Genomic DNA, 13,511 nt, shown 5'->3' with positions numbered 1-13,511 from the left:
ATACACTCTCAGGCCAACTTTGAACCTCAGGTTGTCATGTTACAAATATGAAGTCAGCATTCTGGGTTCATGAAAGGCAACTGTGTACACATGACAGCGATACATGCCAACACACTACTTGTTTGAAAATTCTTTCAGTTTAAACAAGACAAAGTAGACACAACTGTAGCACAATTACCCTAGCTCTAGCCACACAAAGAGTAACATCTCCTAAGAAATTTGCCAGGTACTTCAGCATGAAGCTGACGCTACACAGTGGCTCAAATGGGCTTTAGAAATATGCCAGAGGCCGGGCGGTGGTGGCGCACGCCTTTAATCCCAGCACTTGGGAGGCAGAGCCAGGCGGATCTCTGTGAGTTCGAGGCCAGCCTGGGCTACCAAGTGAGTTCCAGGAAAGGCGCAAAGCTACACAGAGAAACCCTGTCTCGAAAAACCAAAAAAAAAAAAAAAAAAAAAGAAATATGCCAGAGAACCTCTTTAAGCCAACTAGTGAGTGAATCATTAACTTTTTATATAATAGCTTACAGAATGGTAATCTAATTATTCACTCAACCAATTCGTACTGAATACCTGAGCTGCCCCAGTCCTTCAAAGTACAGATAACTGCTATTTACATTTTAGAAATAAAGGTTTACTGTTTTCAGACTTTTAATGCCATGCCTTAACCTTTGTGATCATTTATCTATTTGTACCAGCAATTTAAAAAGTCAAGTGCCAACTGTAATCAAAGAGAACCAAAACCAAGCACCTGTGACTAGAAATTAGTGCTTACAAAGCCATACCTTGGTCTCTGTGACTGGCCCTGACCAGCTTCTTCCACTCCAGAGAGACCGCTGCTAGACTCAACCCTCTTGGAAGCTTCACTTCTTCTCACTAATTGTGAATAAAAATAGAACAATGGTACAAGTTCTACAAATACGAAAGCAATGTTATCGAAAACGCAAGCACATAGTAGAAATAAGATAACTTGCATGAATCACAACCATGTGATCAATGACATGCCATGAAATCCTTTTGAGGTTAAGTCACATCAGCTGTTTTGTTGTTATTATTATTGTTCGTTTTCTTGTTTCTTTTTGAGACAGGGTTTCTCTATGTAACCCTGGCCATCCTTGAACTTGTTCTGTAGACCAGGCTGGCCTTGAACTCACAGAGATCTGTCTGCCTCTGCCTCCCAAATTCTGGGATTAAAGGTGTGCCACCATGCCTGGCTAGTCACATTAAGTTTTAAAGACAGTGACTTCTTTCTTATATGATGAAATGATTATATCACTACTTTATGAAACTGCTATTATTTGATATAACAATTTTAAAAGGAAACATTTTATAATCTTAACATTTTGACAAGTTTTGTTTAAATAATATTAAAAAATAGTTATAGTTGCTTCTTAAAAAATGTTTGCTTGCTTTAGGTGATGCTTACCTTGTCTGAAATCTGATTCAGAAGAAATAATAGACGGACTTTCACTGGAGGTACTAAAAATATCACTGTGGTAAGTTTTGTATCTTCGAACTGGTTCTACAAGAATTTTTAAAAATCAGAAAGTTTATTAGCAATGCCACACAAATTTTAAAAAAGAACATACTCAGTTTTGATTAGAACATTTTACATATTCCTTTAAATTTGAAAAATTAGGCTCTAGTGTAGAGACACTTTGCATACTGGTGGAAAGCATGGATTCTGGGGACAGACTGCCTGGACTGGGCTTTGTTGTTGTTGTTTTCTTTTTAGCCAAAAAAGGGGTTATAGTAACATCTTATAAGGTTGCTGTGAGAATTAAATGAATAAACACCCAAAGCTCTTAGGACAGTATGGATGTTTTAGGAGCAACATTCATGTCAGTTTTAGGACATGAATGCTATGTGTAGTTTTCTGTTAGGTACTTCCTACAAGGGATCAAACACCCAAGAGCACAATTCAAGAGACTTCACAACGTAGAAGGTAAGTATACAAATACACAATGCAGGACAGGACATTCAGTTCTACCAGAGAAGAAAGGAGTCAGGAGGGCTCCTGCAGAGATCTGCTCACAGTGCCTCCTGCAAGGGACTAAAGCTAGGAGGCAAGCATGGACTAAAATAGAAACACTGCTTTCAAAAATTAGTATTTTTTAATGTTTATTTAATATGTACGATTGTTTTAACTGAGTGTATGTCTCCATACCATACGTGTGCCTGGTGGCCTTGGAAGCTAGAAGCGGGTGTTCAATCCCCTGGGATTGGAGTTGTGGACAATTTGCAAACTGCCATGTGGGTGCTTGGAAATGAACCAGGATCCTCTGGAAGAGCAGTCAGTACTCTTAATTATTGAGCTGTCTCTCCAGCCCCCAGATCTTGCTTTCTAAATATTCCTGTCCCACCCCTTTCTTCCTCCCATTGACCCTGTGGTGGGCACTGTCCACCCACGTCCTCACCCACACCCCTTTCTTCCTCCCACTGACCCTGTGGTGGGCACTGTCCACCCACGTCCTCACCCACACCCCTTTCTTCCTCCCACTGACCCTGTGGTGGGCACTGTCCACCCACATCCTCACCCACACCCCTTTCTTCCTCCCACTGACCCTGTGGTGGGCACTGTCCACCCACATCCTCACCCACACCCCTTTCTTCCTCCCACTGACCCTGTGGTGGGCACTGTCCACCCACGTCCTCACCCACACCCCTTTCTTCCTCCCACTGTCCCCGTGGTGGGCACTGTCCACCCACGTCCTCACCCACACCCCTTTCTTCCTCCCACTGACCCTATGGTGGGCACTGTCCATCCATGTCTGGATTCTCTAGTCTAATTTCCTTTCCACAATCTTGCTCTACATATAACCCAGCATATAGAAAGTGGGCTTGCCAGACTGGAAACTCTGGACACAGCACTGTAGTTCTCAAATCCTTTAACACTAGAGCCCCTCAAAAGACAATTTATAATCTCCTTGGGTTGTTATTAAAGCACTGTCATCCTCTGGTCCACACCAAGATTTGTAACTTATTTTGAAAGCTGCAGATTCATTGGTGAAAACCTGCTTGAGAGCACAAAACTTTGCTCACAGCCCTAAGCTCATCATACAAAAACTTCAATCAAAATTTAAAAATAGACTTATGTAGAAGACTCATCACCATGTTTTTCCTCAAACCAATTCTTCACTTGCATCACCACACCTGCTGGTGACCAGCTCCGCAGCCCTTAGTTACTTCCTGGAAGTGATGCCGAGGCCCCTGTCATTTCTCTTATCTGAATGCCCTTTTTCCTTTGAGATGTTTCAGCTTTCCTTTCTAACTTTGTAAATAAAGCACCGAACTGGACATTGCTTCTCATACTCCCCAATTCCTTATGCGTAACTAACTGCTGGGCCTCCATCCCAACCTGTCTCTCTTACTAAATGATGAGGTTTTCACAGAGAGCGGATAAGCTGCTTCTTACATCCAGCGCGTGCCCAGTGTGCAGCATGTACACAATGTTTTCCGAGTCAGTGAGCGAAACAAGGTTACACGAAGGGACCTCCAGGTGACCTTTTAGAGAATCACTTCACAGTTCCAGCACAACAGAAAGGTCAAAGGACAGGTTGTAAGAACTGAGAGTGTGCGCGCGTTATTGTTTCCGCAAGTTTGGCGGCTTGGAGGAGAGCGCTTTTAGGCCCAGTCGAGGGACTGTTCATGTTTTCAAGTGGTTGACAAAAAGCCTGTGTTTGAAGTTGCAGGTGACAGTCAGAAAAACTGATAGAAAATGTGCTGAATGAAACGGGAGATGGAAAACACAAGGGGAGCTTCAGAAAGAGGAGGAACGGCCGGCCAGGAAAAAGGAAAAAGGGAACAAATAAAGAGGTTTGAAATCTCAAGATACCAACGTCAGAAGGTCACTTGGTAATAAAGAGTGAGTCATGTGCTGGGAGCATCATGGCTAGAATCCTGATACCAGGAGAGACATCATCCTGTGAGACTGTGACGAGGGTCAGTGAAACCCACAGAAAATTCTTCATGTGGCCCTAGGGCCAAGGATGCATGAATTTCAGTGAAACTTATCCGAATTGTTGTGTGGATTTTGTTGATTTTAGAGAGAGCAGCCCATGGGAAATACCCTGAAATGAAGAGAGATGGAGATGCCTGACTGCACGTCACCAAAAGAAGTGAAGAATATATTTTTTCCCCCAAGCAGTCTGCAGATTTTAGCTTAGGAACATCAGAGAATGAATTGTTTGTGCTAGGTGTTCAACAGAGATTTTAAAAGAAACTGAAGTTAACGAACTATGAAGTGATTAAATGGCAGTACAAGAGCCAGGTTTGTGGAACCAGGACCAGTGTGCTGGGAGAACCCAGGCAGAGCGGGAGTCTACTGAGAAAGAAACTTTAAATACATGAGAGAAAAGCCGATGCCTGGCCATGAACTCATGGAAAAGAAGTTTCTAGGATGATGTTTATCTGAAGAACAAGGCATACTATAGCCCAGCTTTGTGTATAGTCAACACAAGTATTAAGTAATACTCTGATTAATGGAAAAGGTTTCAGAATTGAGAAGTATTTCCTAGTCCTCTGTGAACGACTGTATTCTACTATAGAGAAATCGCATGGTAAAATAAGGCTTAAAATCCACTGGGTGAATATGAATGTGATTTGAAGGGGCCATGGGGGGGGGAACCAGTAATTTCATTGAAAACAATAGTGCTACCTAATACCACTTTATATTTTCTATAATAAATTATGCACACATTAAACAGTTATGTAGGAAGAACTGTTTCATTTGAAGGCACCGAAGTACTTCTGTGTTATTGTTACCAACTTCTCTCAATAATACCATGTGGAATTTTCCAGGGAACTGGTACCAAATCACAAATTCAGATCTGCAAGTTTCAGGACAGCCAAACTAGCAAGGTCTGGGGAGGACCGTGATTTACAGACGGCATGGTTCTGCTGTTCTACAAAGTGAAGCAGGAAGGAGCAGTGGACCTGTTCAATAAACTGACTAGAGAGGTTTCCTGCGCTCAGATGCTGTGCCTTGGAACTCCAGCTTCCCATGCCATATAAAGCACTACATGGATTTACTGTTTCTGAACTATTTCTGCAACTGAATCCCATTTGCCAGGTCTTGTTTTGTGTCTATGTTTCCTTTATTTATACTCTGGCCTTTGTCTTTTCTCTGCAGCCAGGGTTCCTTCCAGAAGACAAAGCAACTCTGTTCAAGCTCTCTGAAAGCTTTTTGAGAATGCTCCCTCCCTTGATAAGTCCTCTGTCTCTAGAAGCCATTCCCAGGGCTACGCCTAGGTGGGGGGTGGGGGGTGGGGGGCAGCACCATGTTATGACTGTGGCTGGAGGACTAGCTCTCAACAAACACACTAGATAACTAGCTTTGTCTACTAAGGGTAGGAAGATGTTTCCCTTCTTTACAGTGGGAAAAGGGTAGGAACAGCTATATTAATTGAAATGGAAGAGATTTATTTTGTGAGCTTTTTCTATTTGGTGTGTCATTAAAGTGTTGTTAGCCACGTTCTTTTCATGTAATAACATGGTAGATATAATTAGATTTAAAGTCCAACACAGTATTTTCTACTCAGCCATACTTAAAAAAAAGGTTTATAATCAGATTAAAGTTCTAAGCCACTATTTACCAGATAGTCATGCTTACAAAAATAAAAAGCTTTAATCTTTGTAAGCATGAGCTCTTCCGCCCCTCTCTCTGAGACAAGAGTTTCTCTGATAACCCTGACTATCCTGGATCTCACTCTGTAGAACAGGCAGCCTTAAACTCAGAGATCCACCTGCCTCTGCCTCTTGAGTGCTGGGATTAAAGGCAAGGGCCATCACTACCCCATCCATTTCTAAATTAAATAATAACATCAGCCATTTCAGAAATGTAAAACTTCATGTCCTATGTCAAGGCCATCTGACACTGGTATGGAGAAGCCCATGCTCTGTGCTTACAGACCACTTGGGTCGCAATATTTCTTGGCTCTATGATTATCTATATGATTAGAGGTTTCAGTAGGCATTGACTAGAAAGAAGAGGTTTTTCTACCTCAGCTTTGGTCTGTAGCAGGCATGTAGAACCTACTTTTTTGTGACACGTCCTAGCATCATTGAACACCTTGCTCTTACAAGATCCAGATGTCACTGAATTTACTTTTGGATTTTTGAGAGAGGTATGTAACCCTGGATGTCCCTGGACTTGCTATGCAGACTAGGCTGACCTTAAACTCACCGAAGTCCACCTGCCTCTGCCTTCCAAGTGCTGGAATTAAAAGGCATGCCGCATCACCACAACTGGCAACAATTTCTGTCCATATCTCAATGTACAATTCTAGCACTTTGGATCTGGTCCAGATCCCAGAACTGTAGCATTAATTGTATAATTAAGAGAAAAGTCTGATTATTATGGCATTATTCAAATATATAGAAAAATAAATAATATGAATGTCATCTACACATTTCTCAGTACCAACCAGAATTTTAACTGGTATCAGATCATTTTGTATTTGTGTGTGTGCTGTGGATATCGCTCTGTAAAATGCTGATTGGCCAGTAGCCAGGCAGGAAGTATAGGTGGGACAAGCAGAGAAGAGAATTCTAAGAACAGGAAGGCTGAGTCAGGAGACACTGCCAGCCGCCGCCATGAGTACCAACATGTAAGATACTGCTAAGTCATGAGCCATGTTGCGAGATACAGATTTATAGACGTGGGTTAATTTAAGATAGAAGAACTAGATAACAAGAAGCCTGCCACAGCCATATAGTTTGTAAACAATGTAAGTCTCTGTATGTTTACTCAGTTGGGTCTGAGCAGCTGCGGGACTGGCGGGTAAGAGAGATTTGTCCTGATTGTAGGCCAGGTAGGACTGGAGAAAACTCCAGCTACAGTGTGTGTGTATGTGTACACATTTCTGTGTGTGCTCATGTGCACATGTGCCTATGGATGCTGTCCCTGAGGTTAACCCTGTTGGCTTAGAGCTTGCTGATCTGGCTAGGTGGGGTGGCACTGAACCTAAGGATCTGTCTGTCCCCACCTCCTCAGCACTGGGATTATGTGCACTGTCACACCCTGCTTCTCTTCAGGTTCTAAGGACTGAACTCAAATTGTCACTGTTGCAACACAAGCATTTAACAGCTGAGCTGTATCTCTAAACCTAACCTATTAAAAACAAAATCCTGCAACATCCTCCTAAAAACCTATTTACAGAATATTACAAAGTTTTCTGAATACTAAAAATTGTGGTCATAGGCAATGGACCTACAATACACATATCTAAGTATACATCTTATGACATTCACATGTGGCTTCTACCTTTAGCGCAATGCTCCTGGTGTAGTAGGGAAACTCTGGGCTCTCACCATCATGACTGAAGAATATGTTCACCTTTGTAGGTTAAATTACTCTCTATCTCATCTGCCAGTTTGTATTTTTATCACCTATTAAATGTATAGAGGAAACTTACAATGAAGAAAGGTATACAAAGTCCACTTATTCTAGGTTATGTCTCATTCTTCTGAGGATTTCCTTTGTTAAAACTTGCTGGAGTGTGTGATTTCAGACACAGAAGTAGTAGTTCTGGAAATCATCAGTGTTTAGAACACTAGGAATGAAAAGCGCTGGAGAGATCACATCACCTAAGTCACCAAACTGTGCTTGTGACACACACATACACATCACACACAGAGAACATACACACCTCACATGTACACACTACATGCACCACACACACATATACATACCATACACACACCACACACTACACTCACACACACCATACACACATCCACCACACTTACCACTCCCCCAAACACACCATACACACACATGTACACCTTTTCTAAAATTATCTGTCCAGGAAGAAAGACTGGAACAAACAGGGATTAAAGAAGAATGACTTTGGGAAGTTTAGCTCAATTCTGTAATATTACACATAGCACTTTTTCAAAAAGAAGGGAGTCCTTAATTTCTCACAGTACTTCAGCACAATAAGAGCATTTTTCACCTTTACACACGGCTTCACGCTGTGACCGGAAGTAACACCAGCTCTAAGATCGCACTGACGTCACTGACAATCAATGAGCAGCGTCTCAGGAGGCTACAAGGATTTTCACAAGGTCTTTACAACCAAGAATCACGATTTCTACTAGTGCAACGTACACTCAGTGACTTAAATGCATGAAATCATGGCATGTGCTCATGAACACTGTGATTTAAAAGCTCAGACATCAGGCCCCAAGCATGAAGATTTGCACACAATTCTGGGCTCACACATAGCTTTTTCAATCATTTTCACATTAAATTAATTCAAGTCAGCACAAACTATAACCTAAAGGCAGCATTACAAGTGACACACAGCTGAGCTTTGACTACTAACATACAGAAGGAGCCGCTCCGCCAACTCCAGTGACAAGGATCCACGCTTAGCCTGGCATTTCTTTGCCTTTACTACATGACTCAAATTACAGGTGTCAGTTTTAGAGTGAGGTCAGTTTGAGAGATGAAAACAGTGATTGCCTTTCTAGTTCATATTAAACATTTTAAGGACCTCATTTTTTTTTTTTTTTTTTAAGAAAATGGCCCTAATAAATACTTCATTCTTCAAACAGCAAAGAAATACAAGCTGTATTGCTGGGTGTTTATGTTTTGGATGAATCTCTCTGTGATTCTATTTAAGAGAGTAACTTCTGGAGACATTACTTGTATGTGTTCTCTGGGTCCCACTCAATTCTGCATCACACTGGGCTCTGATCAGCTGAGTATGGCCTACAAGCCCGAGAGTTGATCCTGAGGAATACAACATTTAACCTGGGAGAAGAAACTTGGCAAGTCTGAAAGTGAAGAGGGTTACCTTGAGAAACTCTGTGACCCAAACCATTCCAAACGTGTGAGGCTTCTGCAGATGCAGTTCTCCTAGGGCCCCGAGCAATTTGGCGCTAGGGCTCCGAGCAATTTGGCGCCATATCTGGGCCATGCCTCATGTGCTGATTCCTGGTATTCATGAAGCACCATCCAGGATTCTCTGTCGTTCTTATCTCACTGGCCTTTCCACAACATTCAAAGACAGAGTATAGGCTTTGATTCTTAGATGGGACAGAAAGAGAATTCTCACTACTTCCGTAATTGGCCAGAGACTATTACTAAATCCGATATCCAAAGTAGCACCACCAGGCACACTAATGTTCTTTAACAGCACTACTGTGGTGCTCAGGTTATATTAACAAGCATGTGTTTAGTACCTAGTAAGTGTCAGGCAATGATATATGCCAGGACACAGCTGGGAATTACACAGAACAAATTTCTGAGGCTTACAGGAGGAGAAACAAACCCTTAAAAAATAACTAATTTCCAATAAACAAATACAGGTTACCATCCTGAACTGGGAGGTAAGAGAAATATTCCTGATACAGGGAATGCCTGAGACATTTGACAGACTTAAGGATAAATGGCCACAGGAATGGAGGCATGGAGATGTAAAACAGCCTCTTACGGGTTAGTGGGTAGGTAGGTGGATAGGAATTTCTTGTATTGTCTTTACAAATATATGTAGAAATACACTGGAAATTCTTTATACAACTTTTATTTATACATAAATGTGTAAGTGCACATTTATTTCCCTCTATCTACACAGAGATGTGCAAGAGAGGTATGGAAGGAGAAAGGAAAAGGCAGAACAGGAGAGGGGCGGAGAGACTGAGAACGACAGTCCAGCCTAAAGGACGAGACCGAGGGGTCAGGGACCACCTGGAGAGAGAACAACTCCAGCCTCTGAGCAACAGATGCTACTGAAGGAGAAATGCCACAGGTGTGTTCGCGTCTGGGTAACGGACAAACTGCAGAGACAGAAGGGACTGGGAAGAAATGAAATAGTTTGCAGATTAAAACAGCTGGCTCTCAGCCAAGAACACCTACACTGGATGGCAAGTCAGAGGCCGGGTCTGTCTCAAAACAACAAAACAGAACAAAGCTAAGCGACCACCAACTGAACATACTGCTGGGTTTTCAATATCATGATGAAACTTGTTGCTCGTAAGACTCATCTGTATTCCCTATGTTGAAGAGCTACCTGTCAGTCTGTCCTTCTCGGGAGGTTAGGTCAAAGGTAAACTAAGTCTCTAAGTGGCTAGATTTAATTTAGATCCTTACTTTCTGAACAAAAAGAGTATTATTTTTGTGGATCCAAAATTAACATTTTGTTTTAGGAATATAGGTAAAAGGAAGTTTGCATTTTTATCGTTCCTTATTGTTTGGAAACAATTTTTCCATTTGATGAATTAAGAAGAGAAATGCCTGTTGTCAGCTGTATTCTGATTTCCACGGAAGAGTTATTTGTTGCTCCCTCATCCCGAATACTTCTAAAGCCAGTCTTCCATGGAATGAAGTAGCTTTGCACTGGACTAACTTCATGGAGCGGTGCTCTAACCTGCACTGACTACGATGGTGGCCACTGGCCAACGTGGCTGTGTCAGCAAAACAAACTAGTCCTTCAGCTACAGCAGGCACACAGCAATTGCAGACTAGCTTCACGTGGCTCTCAAAGGTGGAGTGTGCAAACACAGTTATCTCCTGCATTTAACAGTTCTACTGCATGATGCCAGCCCCTGGAAACCCTGTAGACCCTCAGTTCTTTCTAACCAATATGTTGATCCACCCAAAACAGCATACTTCAAATATACAAAACTCATTTGCAATCTTAGGGATATAATAATAAAGTTGTAGTAGTATTTGCTCCGCCCATGACCTTGGGTTATAGGGCCCGAAGGAGGCGGTACTTCCTGCCTTTGTACGTGACCCCCTAAAAGGTAAGGAAGAAGGGTCATGAGCCCCTTCTCCCTGCTGCCTACTTCATGGTCTGATCAAATTGCCAGGTAGATTGGCTTCCAGTCAGATCAGAGGACAACTTCAGCTGTTTACTCTGTTCTGTATTCCTGAGTATATTTTCTCGATTTATATCTTAATAAATCCCTATTACCCACTGAATAGACTCACATGTGCTGTGGATATTGTTCTGTATAAATAAAACACTGATTGGCCAGTGGCCAGGCAGGAAGTATAGATGGGACAAGGAGAGAAGAGAATTCTGGGAAGTGGAAGGCCAAGTGGGAGAGAGACTGCCAGCCGTCGCCATGACAAGCAGCATGTGAAGATGCTGGTGAGCCACGTGGCAAGGTATAGATTTATAGAAATGGATTAATTTAAGATATAAGAACAGTTAGCAAGAAGCCTGCCACGGCCATATAGTTTGTAACCAATGTAAGTCTCTGTGTTTACTTGGTTGGGTCTGAGCGGCTGTGGGACTGGCGGGTGAGAGAGATTTGTCCTGACTGTGGGCCAGGCAGGAAAACTGCAGATACACACATGGATTTATCATGATATAAAGTCAGTGGTATCTAGAATCCATGGGTTATTTACTACTAATGTAACATTCCTGCTTACTGGTATTTACTTCTCTGGAACTGTATCAGTGCAATAGTAGCTTAAAACTATTGTTTTAGCTCATGGAATGATTTAAAATAACAATCTAGCCATATTTTTACTTGTCTTTCTTTTTACTACTTGTAAATAAGGTAGAGAAACAAAAACTGATACAGTTCATAACTAGCATTTTGATCCTAACAAGAACTTGTTAGGCAAACAGTATCTCTCTTCCTGAGGACTAGAGCATTATTAATTCACCCCTTTGCTTAAGTGACTATATAGTTAAAAACCGAACCTTCTCAAATGAAATGTTATAATGTCAAAATAAAGAATAAGATCACATGCACAAGTGTTTATATATTCCAGCAGACTTTCAGCCCTATCCACAAGGCTGTTAAGGACAACAAAATTGGGCCAGGACCAGAGATCACAGTACTTGAAAGCAGCAGCAGTATCTAATTTTGAGGTAAAGTAGACTTACAGCATAGATCACTAAATAAATGATGTTTAACTGTCATCTTCGTAGAAAATACTTGGTGTTCTTCACACTCTGTTTTGTGCAAAACTCAGAGTGACTCCGACTGCTGAAGAACACGCTGTTGATCCCCCGGTGAATGTGGAACACTGCTCACACGGCCCTCCCGGTGCTGCCTCCACGTCAAGTCTCTCAGGGGAAGAATGTGTTATGAACTACTGAGTGAGTACAGCGTGCACATGGTAATTACAACACAGACGCTTGCTAGAGACTCCTAGTGAAAACCAGACTTCACAGGCTCTCAGACACAGCTCAGAGAATTAGAAATGAGAAATGCTGACACTAAGGAATAAGGCTAAAAGAACCAACAAAGAGCAGTCTTATGCAAAGTGAAAAAGTGAGACTGGGGGCTGGAGGGACAGCTCAGCATGAAGAGCAGAGCTCTGGCAGAGTCACAACCTGTAACCCCAGGTGCAGGAGATCCAATGCCCCTTTCTGGCCTCAGCAGGCACTGCACACATGTGGTACACATATATACTTGCTGAAAAACACTCCAACATAAAATTAAGATAAATCTTTAAAAAATTCCTTTACTTGGCTTTAATGTGTGTAGGTGTTTTTACCTGCATGTGTATCTGTGCACCACATGCATGCCTTTCCACCAAGTCTAAAAGACGGTGTCAGATCCCCAAGAACTGGAGTCACATTTGTACGTTGCCATGTGGGTGTGGGAATTGAACCTGGGTCCTCTGGAGAAGCAAGTGCTCTTAACTACTGAGCCATTTCTGCAGCTCTTCTTTGTAAAAAGTGAAATTAAGGGGAAAGAGAAGAAAGTGGCATCAAATCTTAAAACTGGTTCTTAGCACAGAACCCTCGTGCCTTCTGCCCGGCCTTCTACAGAGAACTGTCCGAAAGCTTAACTACCAACTTAACATACAGTAGTAATTTATAGTTTTTAAGCTTTCATAGGACCTTTCCTGATCCTTTCTCATTCTGTTTCTCACTGTCACTGCTTTGGGAGGTCTTTTCCTCATGTCTAGCTGTAAGATTCGCCCCTAATGATCCTCCCGTGGTAGCACCTCACTGGAATGAATACCCATCGCAGCAGAGAAGGCTGCCGTGGAGCACTGTCTTAACACCGGCAGTCTCCTTGTCGGCCTTTCTTTCCCAATGCTATCCTGTCTCATGACACTAAAAAATTAGGTAACTTTGGTAAGGACAAATTGGGCTTGTCAGGTGGTGAGTTCAATGTCCTAGTTCCCAGGCAGTAACCATGTTATCTGGTCCCTTCCTGTAATCTGGGTGACCAATGGAAGAACCATATGACAGAGTTCAAAGCACAGGCTGGTCTTGAAAAATCAATCATGCACCTCACTTTCCTGAGCCTTGGGCAAAGAGCTGAGAGTTGAATGTGCCCAGGTTCTTCCCAGTGCAAACTCCATGACTTTTAAGGTCTGGTCTCCACTGGGCTAGCTGAGTGGCTAACATCAGTGGAGGTGACATGGAGGTGACCGAGGGAAAGGCACCTTTCAAGAGGACGGGTCTATTCCAGAGAAACCTGAAGTTGAAGGCTACTGTGTCCACTATTAGTGCAGTAATCCTCTTTGTACACCCAAAAGAACAAATGAAATGTGGCAATTTCATTTTTCAGTTGGGATGCTGGGGATCAAA

General features: G+C 42.3%; 1 protein-coding gene and 1 long non-coding RNA gene across 7 annotated transcripts in view; one reads left to right on the top strand and one right to left on the bottom strand.

Moving 5' to 3' along the window:
- Positions 1-13,511, bottom strand: part of Ptpn13 (protein tyrosine phosphatase non-receptor type 13) — a 182,519-nt gene that overhangs the window by 88,902 nt on the left and 80,106 nt on the right. For all 6 annotated transcript variants that reach the window (XM_059274841.1, XM_059274843.1, XM_059274842.1 and 3 more), the window contains 2 exons: positions 1,424-1,519; positions 783-873 (listed from right to left, as the gene is read on the bottom strand). In XM_059274841.1, coding sequence (XP_059130824.1) covers positions 783-873; positions 1,424-1,519 — 187 coding nt within the window. The remainder of the gene's footprint in view (positions 1-782; positions 874-1,423; positions 1,520-13,511) is intronic.
- Positions 1,413-5,070, top strand: LOC131920485 (uncharacterized). Its single transcript, XR_009381656.1, has 2 exons — positions 1,413-1,493; positions 3,684-5,070. It is a non-coding gene; the product is annotated as an uncharacterized LOC131920485 (long non-coding RNA).

This window comes from Peromyscus eremicus, chromosome 10, assembly GCF_949786415.1.
Source record: "Peromyscus eremicus chromosome 10, PerEre_H2_v1, whole genome shotgun sequence".
In the NCBI taxonomy this organism is placed as follows: domain Eukaryota; kingdom Metazoa; phylum Chordata; class Mammalia; order Rodentia; family Cricetidae; genus Peromyscus; species Peromyscus eremicus.
The sequence above is the reverse complement of the archived record's forward strand: the minus strand, read 5'-3'. Positions and strand labels throughout refer to the sequence as shown.